This window comes from Hetaerina americana, unplaced genomic scaffold (genome assembly GCF_022747635.1).
Source record: "Hetaerina americana unplaced genomic scaffold, ioHetAmer1.1.p SCAF_12, whole genome shotgun sequence".
Taxonomy (NCBI): Eukaryota; Metazoa; Arthropoda; class Insecta; order Odonata; family Calopterygidae; genus Hetaerina; species Hetaerina americana.
Window position 1 is genome coordinate 13,511,021 of NW_027286292.1, and position 12,991 is coordinate 13,524,011.

The window sequence follows — 12,991 nt, forward strand, 5'->3', positions numbered from 1 at the left end:
CGTCCTATTTTACAAATTAATTAAATCATCAATACAATGCATCGATAACTCGGGGGACATAGGAACAGCTTTAAAGAGGGTTTCTGTAGGAGATCCGAAACGGTGGAATTCGGCAACGAGTTGATGGCCAAGGTTTTTTTGGATTCAAGCAGAAGAATCTACAACGATTACTTGCAAAAAAATAATCGATAAATGAAGATCAATTTTTGTCGTTCTTGCAGCGTTTGAGCCGAGAAAATTAGAAAATAGTTTCTAATTTAGTAAAGGAAAAACTCTTTTCAATTAAGAATATGCATGATTTCAGGCCTTTGCAATTAAATTTAAAGAATTGTCACAACTTTCTCCCTATTTCCAAAATTTGAAACCCAGCGATTTCTTTTATTTACAAATTTGAAAAAATTGCTCGCCAAAATAGGATTGTCAAACCAAGGCATTGCCAATACAGAAGCTTATTTTGAGGACCTTCTTAAGTCCCACTTTTAGGATGGCTTATAGTAGTTTGAAGAAACGCCGGGAAAAGTGAATGGAGCTAAAAAAAGATTTCGCTGAAAAATAAAAAATCCACCCAAAATAATTTGTTTTTTGGTTTATCTCTAAGGCTCTGTTGAACAATACACATACATTTCACGCAAATTATTATGACATTTTACAAGTTTAGAGAATATATAAAGCATATTAGTCGTTAAAAAGGCGAGAACTCCTTTTAAATTACTGGAGTAGCGCGTTAGGGGCAGCTGTTTCAATTTGAAGCGTTCTGTTTGCCTTTGGCAAGGATAAAGCTCACACCTGGTCTTAACTACCCCACAAATGAAATTTTCTCTCGTCTGAAAAAATAGTCAACCAAGAAAAATGTTAGATGTCAACAATGTTCGAAAGTCAGCTCTGCAGTGTAGTAAACATTTCTGTAAGTAGAAATTTCAAAGTTAAAAAAAAACAACTGCAAGGGATGATGAATCTGGAGTAATGTGCTCCTGCTCGATCTAAGTGCCATTATAAGATAAAGGTAAAACTGCAATAAAAATTTAATTGGTGTCCTTCCATGTATGGAACGGAATATTACAAATAAGACGTGACCGTAAAGAAGTCAGTAAGGGTAGGGTTCCTAGAGTACTCGATTTGAGGGTGAAAGTTGGGTGGAATGGAAGAAAATATTTTAAAACATTATACTTTTTCCCCTGCTACTTATTCTACTTATTAGATTTACGCCCCTGTGACTGTTTTATTTCCAAACTTTTAAAAAAGCTCACTAGAAAACAATTTACGTCCAGGGGGCCAATTTTGAGTCCCTTCCTCGGAGAAATTCTGGGAAAAGTGCTTCGAACTCTAAGGATATAAGGTAGAATATTAAATATTTTTTTCCTAAGGACTTTTTCATCAAACATTTATCATTACTTCCCACGTATATGTTTAAAACAGTTTATAATGGACAACCGTCTATTCCAAACACTGCTTATGATTATTCCCCTTCCGCCAATTGTAACTGCGCAGTCTGAAATATGCACAGGTTGCGTTTGTGACTAATTTGCCTAAAACTACAATTCAATTTTATTTTCTACAATACTTTCCTTTATTCAACCCAATTTATTTTAAGAGACGCTGTCTTAAATCTACTTAACAATGCATAGTTTTATTAAATTTTCCTCTATATTATTGACCTCATTACTACAATTCCGTAAAATCCTCATTACTACTATTCCGTATCAATCTCAGTAAAAATGTTATGATTTAAATTGGTCACCCACTTGGTACTCATTGGAACTTCTGTGCAAACTGCAGTTGCATGCAAATAACTTTTTGATCTATAGTCCTCCTATGCGCGTGTGTGTCCCTTTTTTTAATGGTAATTTATCCATATATCCATCATTTTTACAAAAAGCAATCATATAAATATTGTAATTTTCTCTTTTTCTTAGACCCATAAATAGTTCCACGGGAATGATAACAATCTTTAAGATCTTAATGCACTTCAATTACTCTAATTCCATTTATGCCCCGCAATCATGTATGCCAGGATCTAAGCAACCCCCATCTAAACCATGTTTATTTTTTGAAATTTCTCTTTATAGATTCCTCTCATTTCTTTTGTGTCTTGATTGGTTCAATTCATAAAATCAACTGCCTACGCTTACTTTTTATGCTAATATTCGCAGCTTTTTTATGTCAAAAGGCTGTCCTTCGCAGTGAACCAATCCCTTTCCTTCCGACACCTACCATAACCTTGCATTCCGTCTTCCACCAAGCTTATTTTTCAAAATAATTTTCCACCGGGGTTTCTTTATTGCTGATTAGTATTTTTTCTCATCCTTTATTCTATACTTTTATTCTTCCATTTCCTTTTCTTTGCCCATTATTGCTTCACTAATTTTCTTGAATGAAATTCATAGTTTCCTTGATATAATGTGGCATTCGATGTCCTATTTTTGATATGGTTCATTTTTTATTATTTGATATCCGTCCTCCGGTCCAAACTCATTATGTATTCTTCATCCTTTGGTTTTTCTTTATTTTGTTATTCCATTACTTGGGCTATATTTAACCATTTATTGCCGTGTTTTTGGTGTACCCTTCTGAACCTGACGTTACACTACGTTATTACATTGAAATGTGAGACCCAATCCCTTTCAGAGAAATTGAAAAATTAATAATTTTATTCCGAAGTACGTGCCAAAGCAAACTGTAATTGATTCTGATTTGTAGACATTGCGAAAAAATGACCACGGAATTTTTTACTCTCCCAATGCCGGTAAGAGAGTATGGGCCAAGTCCCATAGTTGCCAGCGCTCGTACTGAAGTCTTTACTTTTGTCTTATATTATTATTTTTTCCCATTGTTATACTCAAGTGTTTTTGACGAGACCATCGCAACAGGATCGCCGCATCGCTAGGGTCAGATTCTTTGGCAGCTATCTTATTCCTACGAGAGAGGCGAAAATTTAAAATACCATTGTTGTTAGTGATATTCTATCGTTAATTGAATATTCTAGAAGGATAGAAAAATAGCTGCATATCCTAACGAGTCAAAACCTGTCATCCAAGAGGACAGTAAACCCTTCTTTAATTCCGCCTACCTCCTACTTTCCTGCATAACTTCCTATCCTATTCCTTCTTTTTCCACGCTTACTTAAGGCATTCTTTGTTATCAGTCTTCAACATTCCATCGCCATTCAAAATTCTCTGCATACATCTTCCCTCCATTCTTCGGACTTCATTCTTCCAGAAATCCTCTCCCCACTATTTATATGCCTAGTTCTTTCTCATTAGTTTTCATTTCAGCCCATGTGTCAATTTTTATCATTCCCACTTTCTCTTTATCCAGATTTAAAAAGTCTTCAATCCTTATACATTATCTTGATATGATTTTTTGTTTCCTTCTCATTCAAACTATACCCTATGCTAGAATTGTCTCTAATCTTTACTTAATGTTTTTTCCTTGACGTCCTTGTATCTCCTTTGTTTACATAGATTCTCATCCTATACATATTAAAAAAACTCCAAGTGGAGATAGTTTCTAAGATATTTTTCCAATTTTATAGCAGAGGAAAAAAGAAAATCATTTAGTAAAAACTGATGGTGAAATATGTTACATGCACTTACATTCCTTACTTAAATCCACTTAGTTAATTAAAGTTAAAATTGGACGAAGAAAGCAATGCGTTGGCCATATCCGATTTTAAAATGAGGAAGAAATCCTCTTTATTAAAATATAATGCTCAAATAGTAGGTCCGCTTAGACATACTTAGATATTAAGATTGATAACTTATAAATTGTAGCTGATATATATATATATATATATATATATATATATATATATATATATATATATATATATATATATATACATACATACATCATGTTGATTAATTTAAATTTACTTTCTCTTGTTTTCTGTTGCTTTCAAATTACCTTCGATCTAACACATGTGATTGATTTGGAAGATACAACCATAACCAGTATTTTTCCTACCTTTCTGCTGAATGGTTCCTGTTTTCGGTGATCTGTGAAATTCACGGCCGAGACCCACAACGAAAGTCGTATTTAGTTTTGGTATCAAATCTGATAGGTTTAATATTTAAGGTATCAAATTATTATCATTAAAATGAGTATTAAAAATGTTACACCTTCGGAGTCTGTTTACATGAATTTATCAGACATTAATGTAATGAAACGAACCCTCAAGGGATTTTTCGCACCACAAAATAAAAATATAAAATACTGGTATGTAGAAACTCACTACACACTAATGCAGAGATTCACTACAAGATAAAATTTGCATGAAAAGCATAATTGTAATTGTAGTAATTTTGCCTTAGTTGAAATTACGTTCCTCACATCGTGCAAAGATATACAGATTGTCGGAGAAAGAGACGCACATAATCATACACACCTCCGTTATTTGTCATGCATAACTCTAACCATAAGTGGAGGATAAAAACTACATGCATACAAAAACATGCATGTAGACACAAACCATGAATTTATATTCTTTCACTAAAAAACCTTTCAATAGTACAATTTACATTTAACCGTTGCTAGACCCTATTCTTTTGCCCATAAAATCTTGCTTTAAGCACTTAATTCTATGTCACCCTCGGTATTTTTAAAAGTAATATATATCCTTCTATCATTTGCGTTATACTTTTTAAACATTGTTATAAATTTAATGAAATGGAAAGGATTGAAATTTTCATAATTAAAAAAAAGCGTGAGTAGTTTTATCCTTGAAAGATTTCTAAATAATTTCTTCTCACTTGATACGCTTGAAAGAGAACTCTTCCTCCGTGTACAGGTATTACCAAGGTTTTAGGATTTTGGGTTTTAGGATACTTAGATATTTAAGATTGATAACTTATAAATTGTAGCTGATATATATATATATATATATATATATATATATATATACCATAACTTCTTTATAATGGAAATAAGACTTCCTCTTTCCATATATATATATATATATATATATATATATATATATATATATATATATATATATATGCATCACAAGTGTATTTAAGAGGAAGTCTTATTTCCATTATAAAGAAATTATGGTAGACTTTGGCAAATGGATTACAAAACCATTTTTATCTAATTGAAAATAAATTTAATTCATCAAAGAACGGACTGGATGAGACCACGGTAGAGAATTCGTATGGGCATGTTTAGGAGGAATTATATCTGAACAATAATGAATGAAATAAAGGACTGAACTTTAACGAAAGGACGCTACACACGATATTTCTATAAATGATGCCGTTTGAAAATATTTTATCATGCAATACCAACTCAATAAAATACCACTACAAATCTCTTAAATTTTTATAGATGAATAATCAATGAAAATTTCTTTCTTTAATTTTCCTGATCTAAAACCCTAGAAATATTCCGTATTAGACAACTATTATGGTATTGCTAATCATATTTGATCTCTTATATAGGTATCAGGAGCGAATTTTATAATATTTGAGGCTCTGATATCATAGAGGTATATCAAATTAACCATATATCAAAGTATTTTTCCATCAGAGATAATAATCCTGTCACAATGACCATAGCATCTCCTGCAGATAAATGCTACTACAGTGAATGATGAGTTTAGTATAATATAAAAAACCTCAGCAACAAACGTGTACTGGTACGAAATATGAGAAACGGTTTTCAATTGAGAAGTAGGATAACCTCCGTATACGTGTTGCCTGCGCTCCCATTAAGCTGGAAACGGATATGGCCGCAAAGCTGTCATACCTGGAATCCTGTCCAAGGTGGTGAAGCCTGGATTGGGAGGTGCAGGCGAAGGGGGCGCCTTCCTGGCCGAAGCGTAGTACTGTTCCCTCTGCGCGAGGTTGTGCTTGTTCTCCATGGAGGCAGTGGACTGCTCCTGCTGAGTGACGCTAGTTGTCGGTGGAGAAGGTTCTAACCAAGTATTAAGTGGAAAACATAATTATTCGCGAAGATTTTTGCTTAAACACGTCGTTTTTGCACTCTCTGAAACTTTTGAATACACATATTGGATTTAAAATGCACCAGCAAGAAATTGGCAACGAACTTAAAAATATTAAATTGTAACAAATATGGTCATAATTGAGACTCCATGGAATAGCTTTAAGTGACAGTTTTTTTACAAATAATTAGTGATATAGTGATTTTTGAATGCAAATTACATCACTGATCAACAGGAAAAGAGAACATCCTTAGAATAAAATAAATAGTATGAAGTCTGTTCAATAATGTATGATTTAATTTTTTTCAATTAAAATGTCTTTTAAAATTCCTCAGCATATTTCTAATGCTATTCTAACATTATATATATATATATCTTTGGTAGAATTTCCAGTGAATTTATTTTAGTATGACGTCATCAGTAACTTTGAGACTTGTTCAGTTCGCCTACGACGATGATAGATGTAATTCCGAGCGATGCGTCACATTTTTCCATTAGCCTAAAAAAATAATCTAATCTTGATTATGTAATGCAATTAGACACTAATTGAGTTTGTTCTCTTCAGTAAATCAGAGAGATGTATTAAAACGTTTATGGATGGGAGAAAATAAATATCTAAAGACGTTGGACCGAGATCCTCCATCGTTACTATTACGGAAGTATACATGAAAACTGCTACTGCCATTATAAGAGAAGATGCTCAAATTACGGACTCTATTAATAATGCTTAAAGTTTCATCTAATGCAAAATTATTCACACGAAAACGTAAATTGAGTATATCATAGGGATATTTTGAAAATTTTCCATGGACGTATTAACCCAAATACGTAATTTCAAATAAGGTTGATGCTTCACCACGTAAATGCACTACCACACATTGCGAATACTAATTAATAAATGCCTCCACAAATCAATGGGTGTGTGGGCATCCTTTATATAATCTATTCCTAATTTTATGTGATTTTTTCTGCTCTACGTGTTAAGTAAAACCTTTTCAGAAAGCGTTTTTCAACAAAACAGAAGGAGGGGAAATTAAAATGTTTTAAATATCAATGGTTGCCGTGGAGGCAATTTTGGAGCTTAATAAACAATAAACATATTAGATTTACCTTACTCATTTATAAACATAATATATGACTATATTTTAAAAAAATCACGTGAAAAACAAATCAATGCACGAATAATCCACATTTTGTAATACATAAGCATATTCCTGTTAAATATTTCACTCTTACCTGGATTTAATCCTAAATTGATTAAATAATTAAGTAATAAAATTAAATCATAGGAATACTCTCAACGATAACTTAATAATAATAACTAGTGTTATTTTTCAAAGGCATCGATTTATAGAGAAAAATATTCTGAGAACAATGTTTGGGATAACGTTTCTCAATTCATTCCACCCAGAATATGGGGTCAGAGCGAACTATTTAAATGCATATTTTTTTCCAAAATTTTGAAATGAAGAAATAAAATACCTCCTCACATAAACTATCCCAGATAAAAGTGAATTTAAGAGATAAAAATGTAAAATCAATGTAGTATATCGTGATAAAATATTTTGGAAATTCATCATTAATATTTTCAGTTAATTTTTCGGTAAATATTTTTTTAATGCCATGAGGAAATATTTCGACAAAACGAGCAAATAATGTGTAGCAATAATTCGCTGCTTCTCTAAGCTGAGCTGAAAAAAAATTTTAAAAATATCTCGGCAGCGAATTCCTAGCAACGCCAAAAACAAATGAATGTTTTGTTGTGTGCCTCTTTGTTTTTTGGAGTAAGATAGTTACATCTTCAAAAATCATACTTTTTATGAATAAAAAATATCCAATTATTCGATAAACGATGACACATTGAGCCACATTAAGGGTAACATAACGCTGTGTTGATAAATGTCCATGAAGTAAAATATTATTACCAACTACGGTATTTCTCGTGGACGTTGGAGAGATATGCCAAAATAGGAAATACCAATGTCAGTGAAATAATGTTAGCAATATTTGCTCAAATAAATACTATTGCGTAAATCTTAAAGTTAATTTCATTTATCGTTATGGCTTAACAGTACTCACTTAGCCGGAAGCAGAGGCAAATCCCAGCCCCGGTGGCAAGGATGAGTGCCAGGACGGCGGCAATAGCGGGAACCAACACACGGGCGTCCTTTAACATGGGAGGCGATCGGCTTGAACCCCCTGCGTCGCCACCAGATGAGACGCCAAAGTCGACGGCGGATTCTGAGGTTCCTAAATGGAGACGAAACAGGTGGATAAGGTTTGGACGTGATCTATAAAGAAAATTAGTCCTGCTGCCTGTCAACCCCGCATAATACACTGAATACGCAACTTGACCTATTCACTGCATTTACAACACCTCATTGACTGTCAGTTGATAGGTAACTGAACGTGCTTGAAGTGATTTACAGGCAAGAATGAGCCTTGTAGTAAGAACGAATGTCCATTAGTAGAACAATCATTGGTTAATAGGGAATACGGAGTAAAGCAAAAGGTATTCAAGGAATAATGCTACCAGAATAAAGGTATGAACGATAACAAAAACTTTCACTGAATATTTTGAAGTAATTTAAAATATTTTTTGCACATTTTTCCTGCAGCCTATGATTTAATCCCGGACCAAATATGCACGCATTATTTTAACTAATATTCGGCCAATTTCTTTTTGTTTGGTGCTCAGGGGCAGGTAGTTAGGTTTCCGTTGTTTTTCCCACGCAAGGAATTTAATGCCTTACTTATTGTTAAATTAAAATAGTATTGATAAAGCATTCATCAATAAATCTTAATCTTTCGTACATATATTAGTTGCCACCTGTTAAGTAGACCATTTTCGTTCAGTAACGACAAAGTATGGTTAATACTATCAGAATCATCACCAATTGTACTCAGATGTCTTGGAATTGAACTCAGATGTCTTGTGTGTCTCGGACATATCGGTATTCATTACTTGTTGTCAGGAAAAGGTCCAAACTCAAAACAGATATCGCGGTTAACATATCTAAGAGGTGCCACCTCTTCAGCATGACAAGCTATTGGGTTGACAGGGAAAGTCCTATTCCCAGGCGTGCAATTACGATCTATACTCTAAAGCTACTCTTGACGGAAACCGGCTATGCCGTCACATCTCATTTTATGTAAAAAAAACTTTGGATTAAATTGGATGCCGTATGTTTTCCTCCATCCTTCCATGCATGCATTTTGTAACGTATCTTTCAGTTTAATTGGTAGTTTTCAGGTCAGTGGCTGGAAATCGAGTCGTCCATGATTCAAGTTCCCTCTTTCCCCGTTAAGAGATATTACCGTGGATTGGATCCTCTGCATTGGAAAAATACCGCAGATGGATGGAAACACTCTTGACATGTCCGTAGAGATGGTAAATGAATCGTTATCAAAATCGTTTCATCAAGAGCCAAAGTGAAAGAAATATTTTGGCTTTGTAAATGCTAAAGAGTGGGTTGAGCTTCCCTTTGATTATGCAATTCAACTTAGGTGCTATATCAGAACAACAGGCTGATTATGACATAATTTAATCTCTGTAGATGAGGAAAAGATCACTCAGACTAAGGAAGCCCAGAAAATCATCCAACCGACGCTTTTTCTCAGAGTCGGTGATGAAGGTTTTTTATTCATATTTCACTTTGTCAAGATGTTTACGATTGGTGCGGAGGTGGACAGATCATTTGTGAACTCTAAGATACAGGTCATGTATGCCGCTTTTCTAAATAAAATATTTAAAACGCAATCCTAAAAACCTTTCCGCTATAGTCCGCCTATGGTAAATATCTGATAATCGATGGTTGCAAACAAATTACTAAGTCCAACTTTAAACACACTAAAACATAGTCATGTAGTCCACTCCGTATACTAAGTCGGTTGAAAACTATTAAAAAGTTAAAATTTGGCGCCTTTCTCCTTAACAATACTTGATAACATTACTGGTTAAATGTTATTATTTTATCATACAAGATTTAATAATTAATATTCTCACGGAAATCGAAAGTCATTCTCATGAACCGGTAAGAATACATATACATTGGATATTGAGGGCTACATGTTTCCTAAACATACGAATACTATATATCTATTGTATAGACATTAAAATACATACAATGGATACATGTTTCCGTAAAATAACTGCAGTGGGAGAGGAATAACTTCACACCGATTATTATGCATTAAATTCGTTTTCATATCAGAAAATTGACAGCTATAAAGTTGATATCGGGCATGAAATTAATTTAAAGCCATTGTAATTAGTATGAATGCATGCCCTAGTTTCAAAGATCGGTGTTAAATTGTTAGATCATATTTAAATTAAGATGCCATTACTGATTGCAAACAATGACGTCGTTCTTTGTAATTACAAACAGTTACGCAAACTAAAACCAAGCTGAGGGAAATTCCTTTCTCCGGCTTTCAGATTTGAGAGAAATATCTTACAATCGCCACTGTTAAGCAAACTTTGTTAAAAAGTATTATTTCTGTAAAAATCCCACTCCTGAAGCGGTTTTAACATCTTCCGTCCTTACATACCGTTATAAGCCTCTGCCATAGAAGGGCCCTACAAGTTGTTGACGAAGTACGAAGGCATCCTAGATGAAATCATCTACTATCACCATACAGGCAGTATTCAAAAAAGCCTTTACAAAATCTGGGTTTGAATATTTCATAGAATATTGCGGCACTTCAACCACCAAATGATCGATTCACTATTAAAGATACCACCTGCAGGGGAGAAGAGAAGTACATGCATGAAGGTATTTATCACGTTTTGACACATACTTTCCTTCTTTTGGAACTGAAAATACTACTGATTCACGCCAAGACTAAGGGAAAAAATCCGCGATAAAATTATGCTTGAGATAGATAACTTGCGACAATGCCACCTCAGAAAGATTTCTTAGGGAGAAATTTTTGGTACCATCCACTCTTGGAGAGATTAGGTGAGAATATGTACGCAGTGATGGACTTCAATGTCGAGCGCAGAGAAGTACTTTGTACTCGGAGGACGTATGATTCTCTAGGAGTTCGGTTAACTTGGAGCAGTTTATTGGCTCTGAAATATTATTCATAACTTTTGGCACAGCTAGAATATTTGGCCAGCTCATAGCTGGAAAAAACCTATATGCTACCGGGGTAGATACGTATAATCTCGGCCACAAACAGAAAGGTTGTAAGAAGTCAAAACCGGTAATCGCGGAATAATTTGAAGCCACATGTAATTGGGGATCTAGCCACCTATGGCTTTTTTATCAACAATATAAACGGTAGCCACCAGTGCTTGGAATGTCGTATCTATGATAACCAGGCAGTGTTAAAGACTTCCCAAACATATAATACTCTGCCCTAAGATTACTTGTCTCGTCAAATCAAGAAACCTCTAATCCTTGTGCATTACCCTTTTCGTAGTCTTAAAGCATGATTCTTGCAGACGTGTTCAGGGTGGATTTGTTAGATAGCTAGGTAGGCAAGTATAATACCAGGCCTCAAGAAACTTTTATAATTATCTACTGTCTTCTTTTGACTAGTTTCGAATAGCCTGGAGAATCGGAGGACGTGTGCTTTATGTACTTAACCCCAACAGGTTTATTAAAAGATTCTATTTAGGAGAACCTGTCTACTTGTGGCTGGTGTTTTAGCCGGATATGATGCAATATTCATAATCTATGAATATCTTTACGGGGAACTTCTCAAGCAAAAGTTATTATTACCAACGTGGCGTGTTTTTCATGAGTCCGCGACAGTCAATGAATCCTTAAGAGACCGTATTCCTCTTAATTCTGTATATTTCGACGAAAGGGCCGTCATAGCAATTCATTATCCCCCCGCCGACTAGAAATGCGTTGTGTCTCAATCGTTACTGAATGCCCGTAGGCTACATTCATCTCCTTTAATGCTTAACTTTGCTGGACGTTGGCCATTACATTTCGAGGTGTACAATGCGCTAAATTTTGGTCAATGGTAGGACGCAAGACACTGCAGTGGAAAAAACTTAACTCATTTATTTATTTTATTTAAGTGATTTTATTGAGGCGAGATTGAGAATTAATAGTCCCTTCTTATTAGGAAGGAAGACAATTTTCCCTTCGTTTCCTCTTTCGTGAACCACTTCATAGCTACCTCCTTGAATCAGGGGAAATTCCCACCTGTGTCCGCGGGTGACCTTTCATTTGATGAAGAGACAGATTATCCCACGGTAAATATAGTTTCGGCCTCCCCACTCGTCTCGGAGCCCCACATTTAAGACGCCGCCACGCAAACCAATGTGGTCGCCAAGGCTAATACCAAGGATAATGCTTCAGATGTGGTTGACTTTTTAGGGATGGACCATCAATGCAGGGGCCTACTAAAACCCATAAACCTCTGACCACTCCCACACCTACTCCCATATCCGTGGTACTCGCCACCAAAACGTAAAAGCCACGGTGACGGGTTCACTGGGAGATCTAGATCCCAGCCGCCCACTCATGAAAAATCTGGGGCCGAGAGCGGCATCGCTCCCTATTCCACACCGTGAATCTGACCCCAGTTGGGAACCAGAGAAATCACTTTCCCCTGGATCCCATTTTCTCCATTCCTAGCCGCTAGACAAGGAAAAAACCTGGATTGACCGCAAGCTACCTGTTATTGCTGCACATAAAAATTAACCAACAGGACCGTTCGGAAGTTACCATAGTTTTTATGGCTTTTTGAAAGGGGTTATCTCCCCATCCATTTTATCGCCCCTTACGAAGGGATACGAGGACATGGGAAACGGCGGAGATATTCTTCCTACCTGCATGTGCACTGGCAATCAATCATTTGAGGTAGGTTTGATTAAACATGTTTCATGTCAATTCGTAATTGTAACCTATAATGATATGCTAGTTATTTTCATCTCGAACTCACCTTTTCTCCATATCATGAAAAAACAATCCAAACCTGATGTTTATGTAATATGTTCAGCGGTATTAATGATATTTCTAGCCCCTACTGTAGTATTACTTAGGTATTCCATTTTCTGCCCACCCAATAAACAGCATGGTATACTGAAGT

The 12,991-nt window shown here is 35.0% G+C and overlaps 1 protein-coding gene across 1 annotated transcript in view; it reads right to left on the reverse strand.

The window, feature by feature from the left end:
- Positions 1–12,991, reverse strand: part of LOC139685698 (cell adhesion molecule Dscam2-like) — a 523,226-nt gene that overhangs the window by 12,789 nt on the left and 497,446 nt on the right. The window contains exons 26-27 of the mRNA XM_071582700.1: positions 8,018–8,188; positions 5,743–5,910 (exon numbers count right to left, since the gene is read on the reverse strand). Of these exons, the coding sequence (XP_071438801.1) occupies positions 5,743–5,910; positions 8,018–8,188 (339 nt within the window). The remainder of the gene's footprint in view (positions 1–5,742; positions 5,911–8,017; positions 8,189–12,991) is intronic.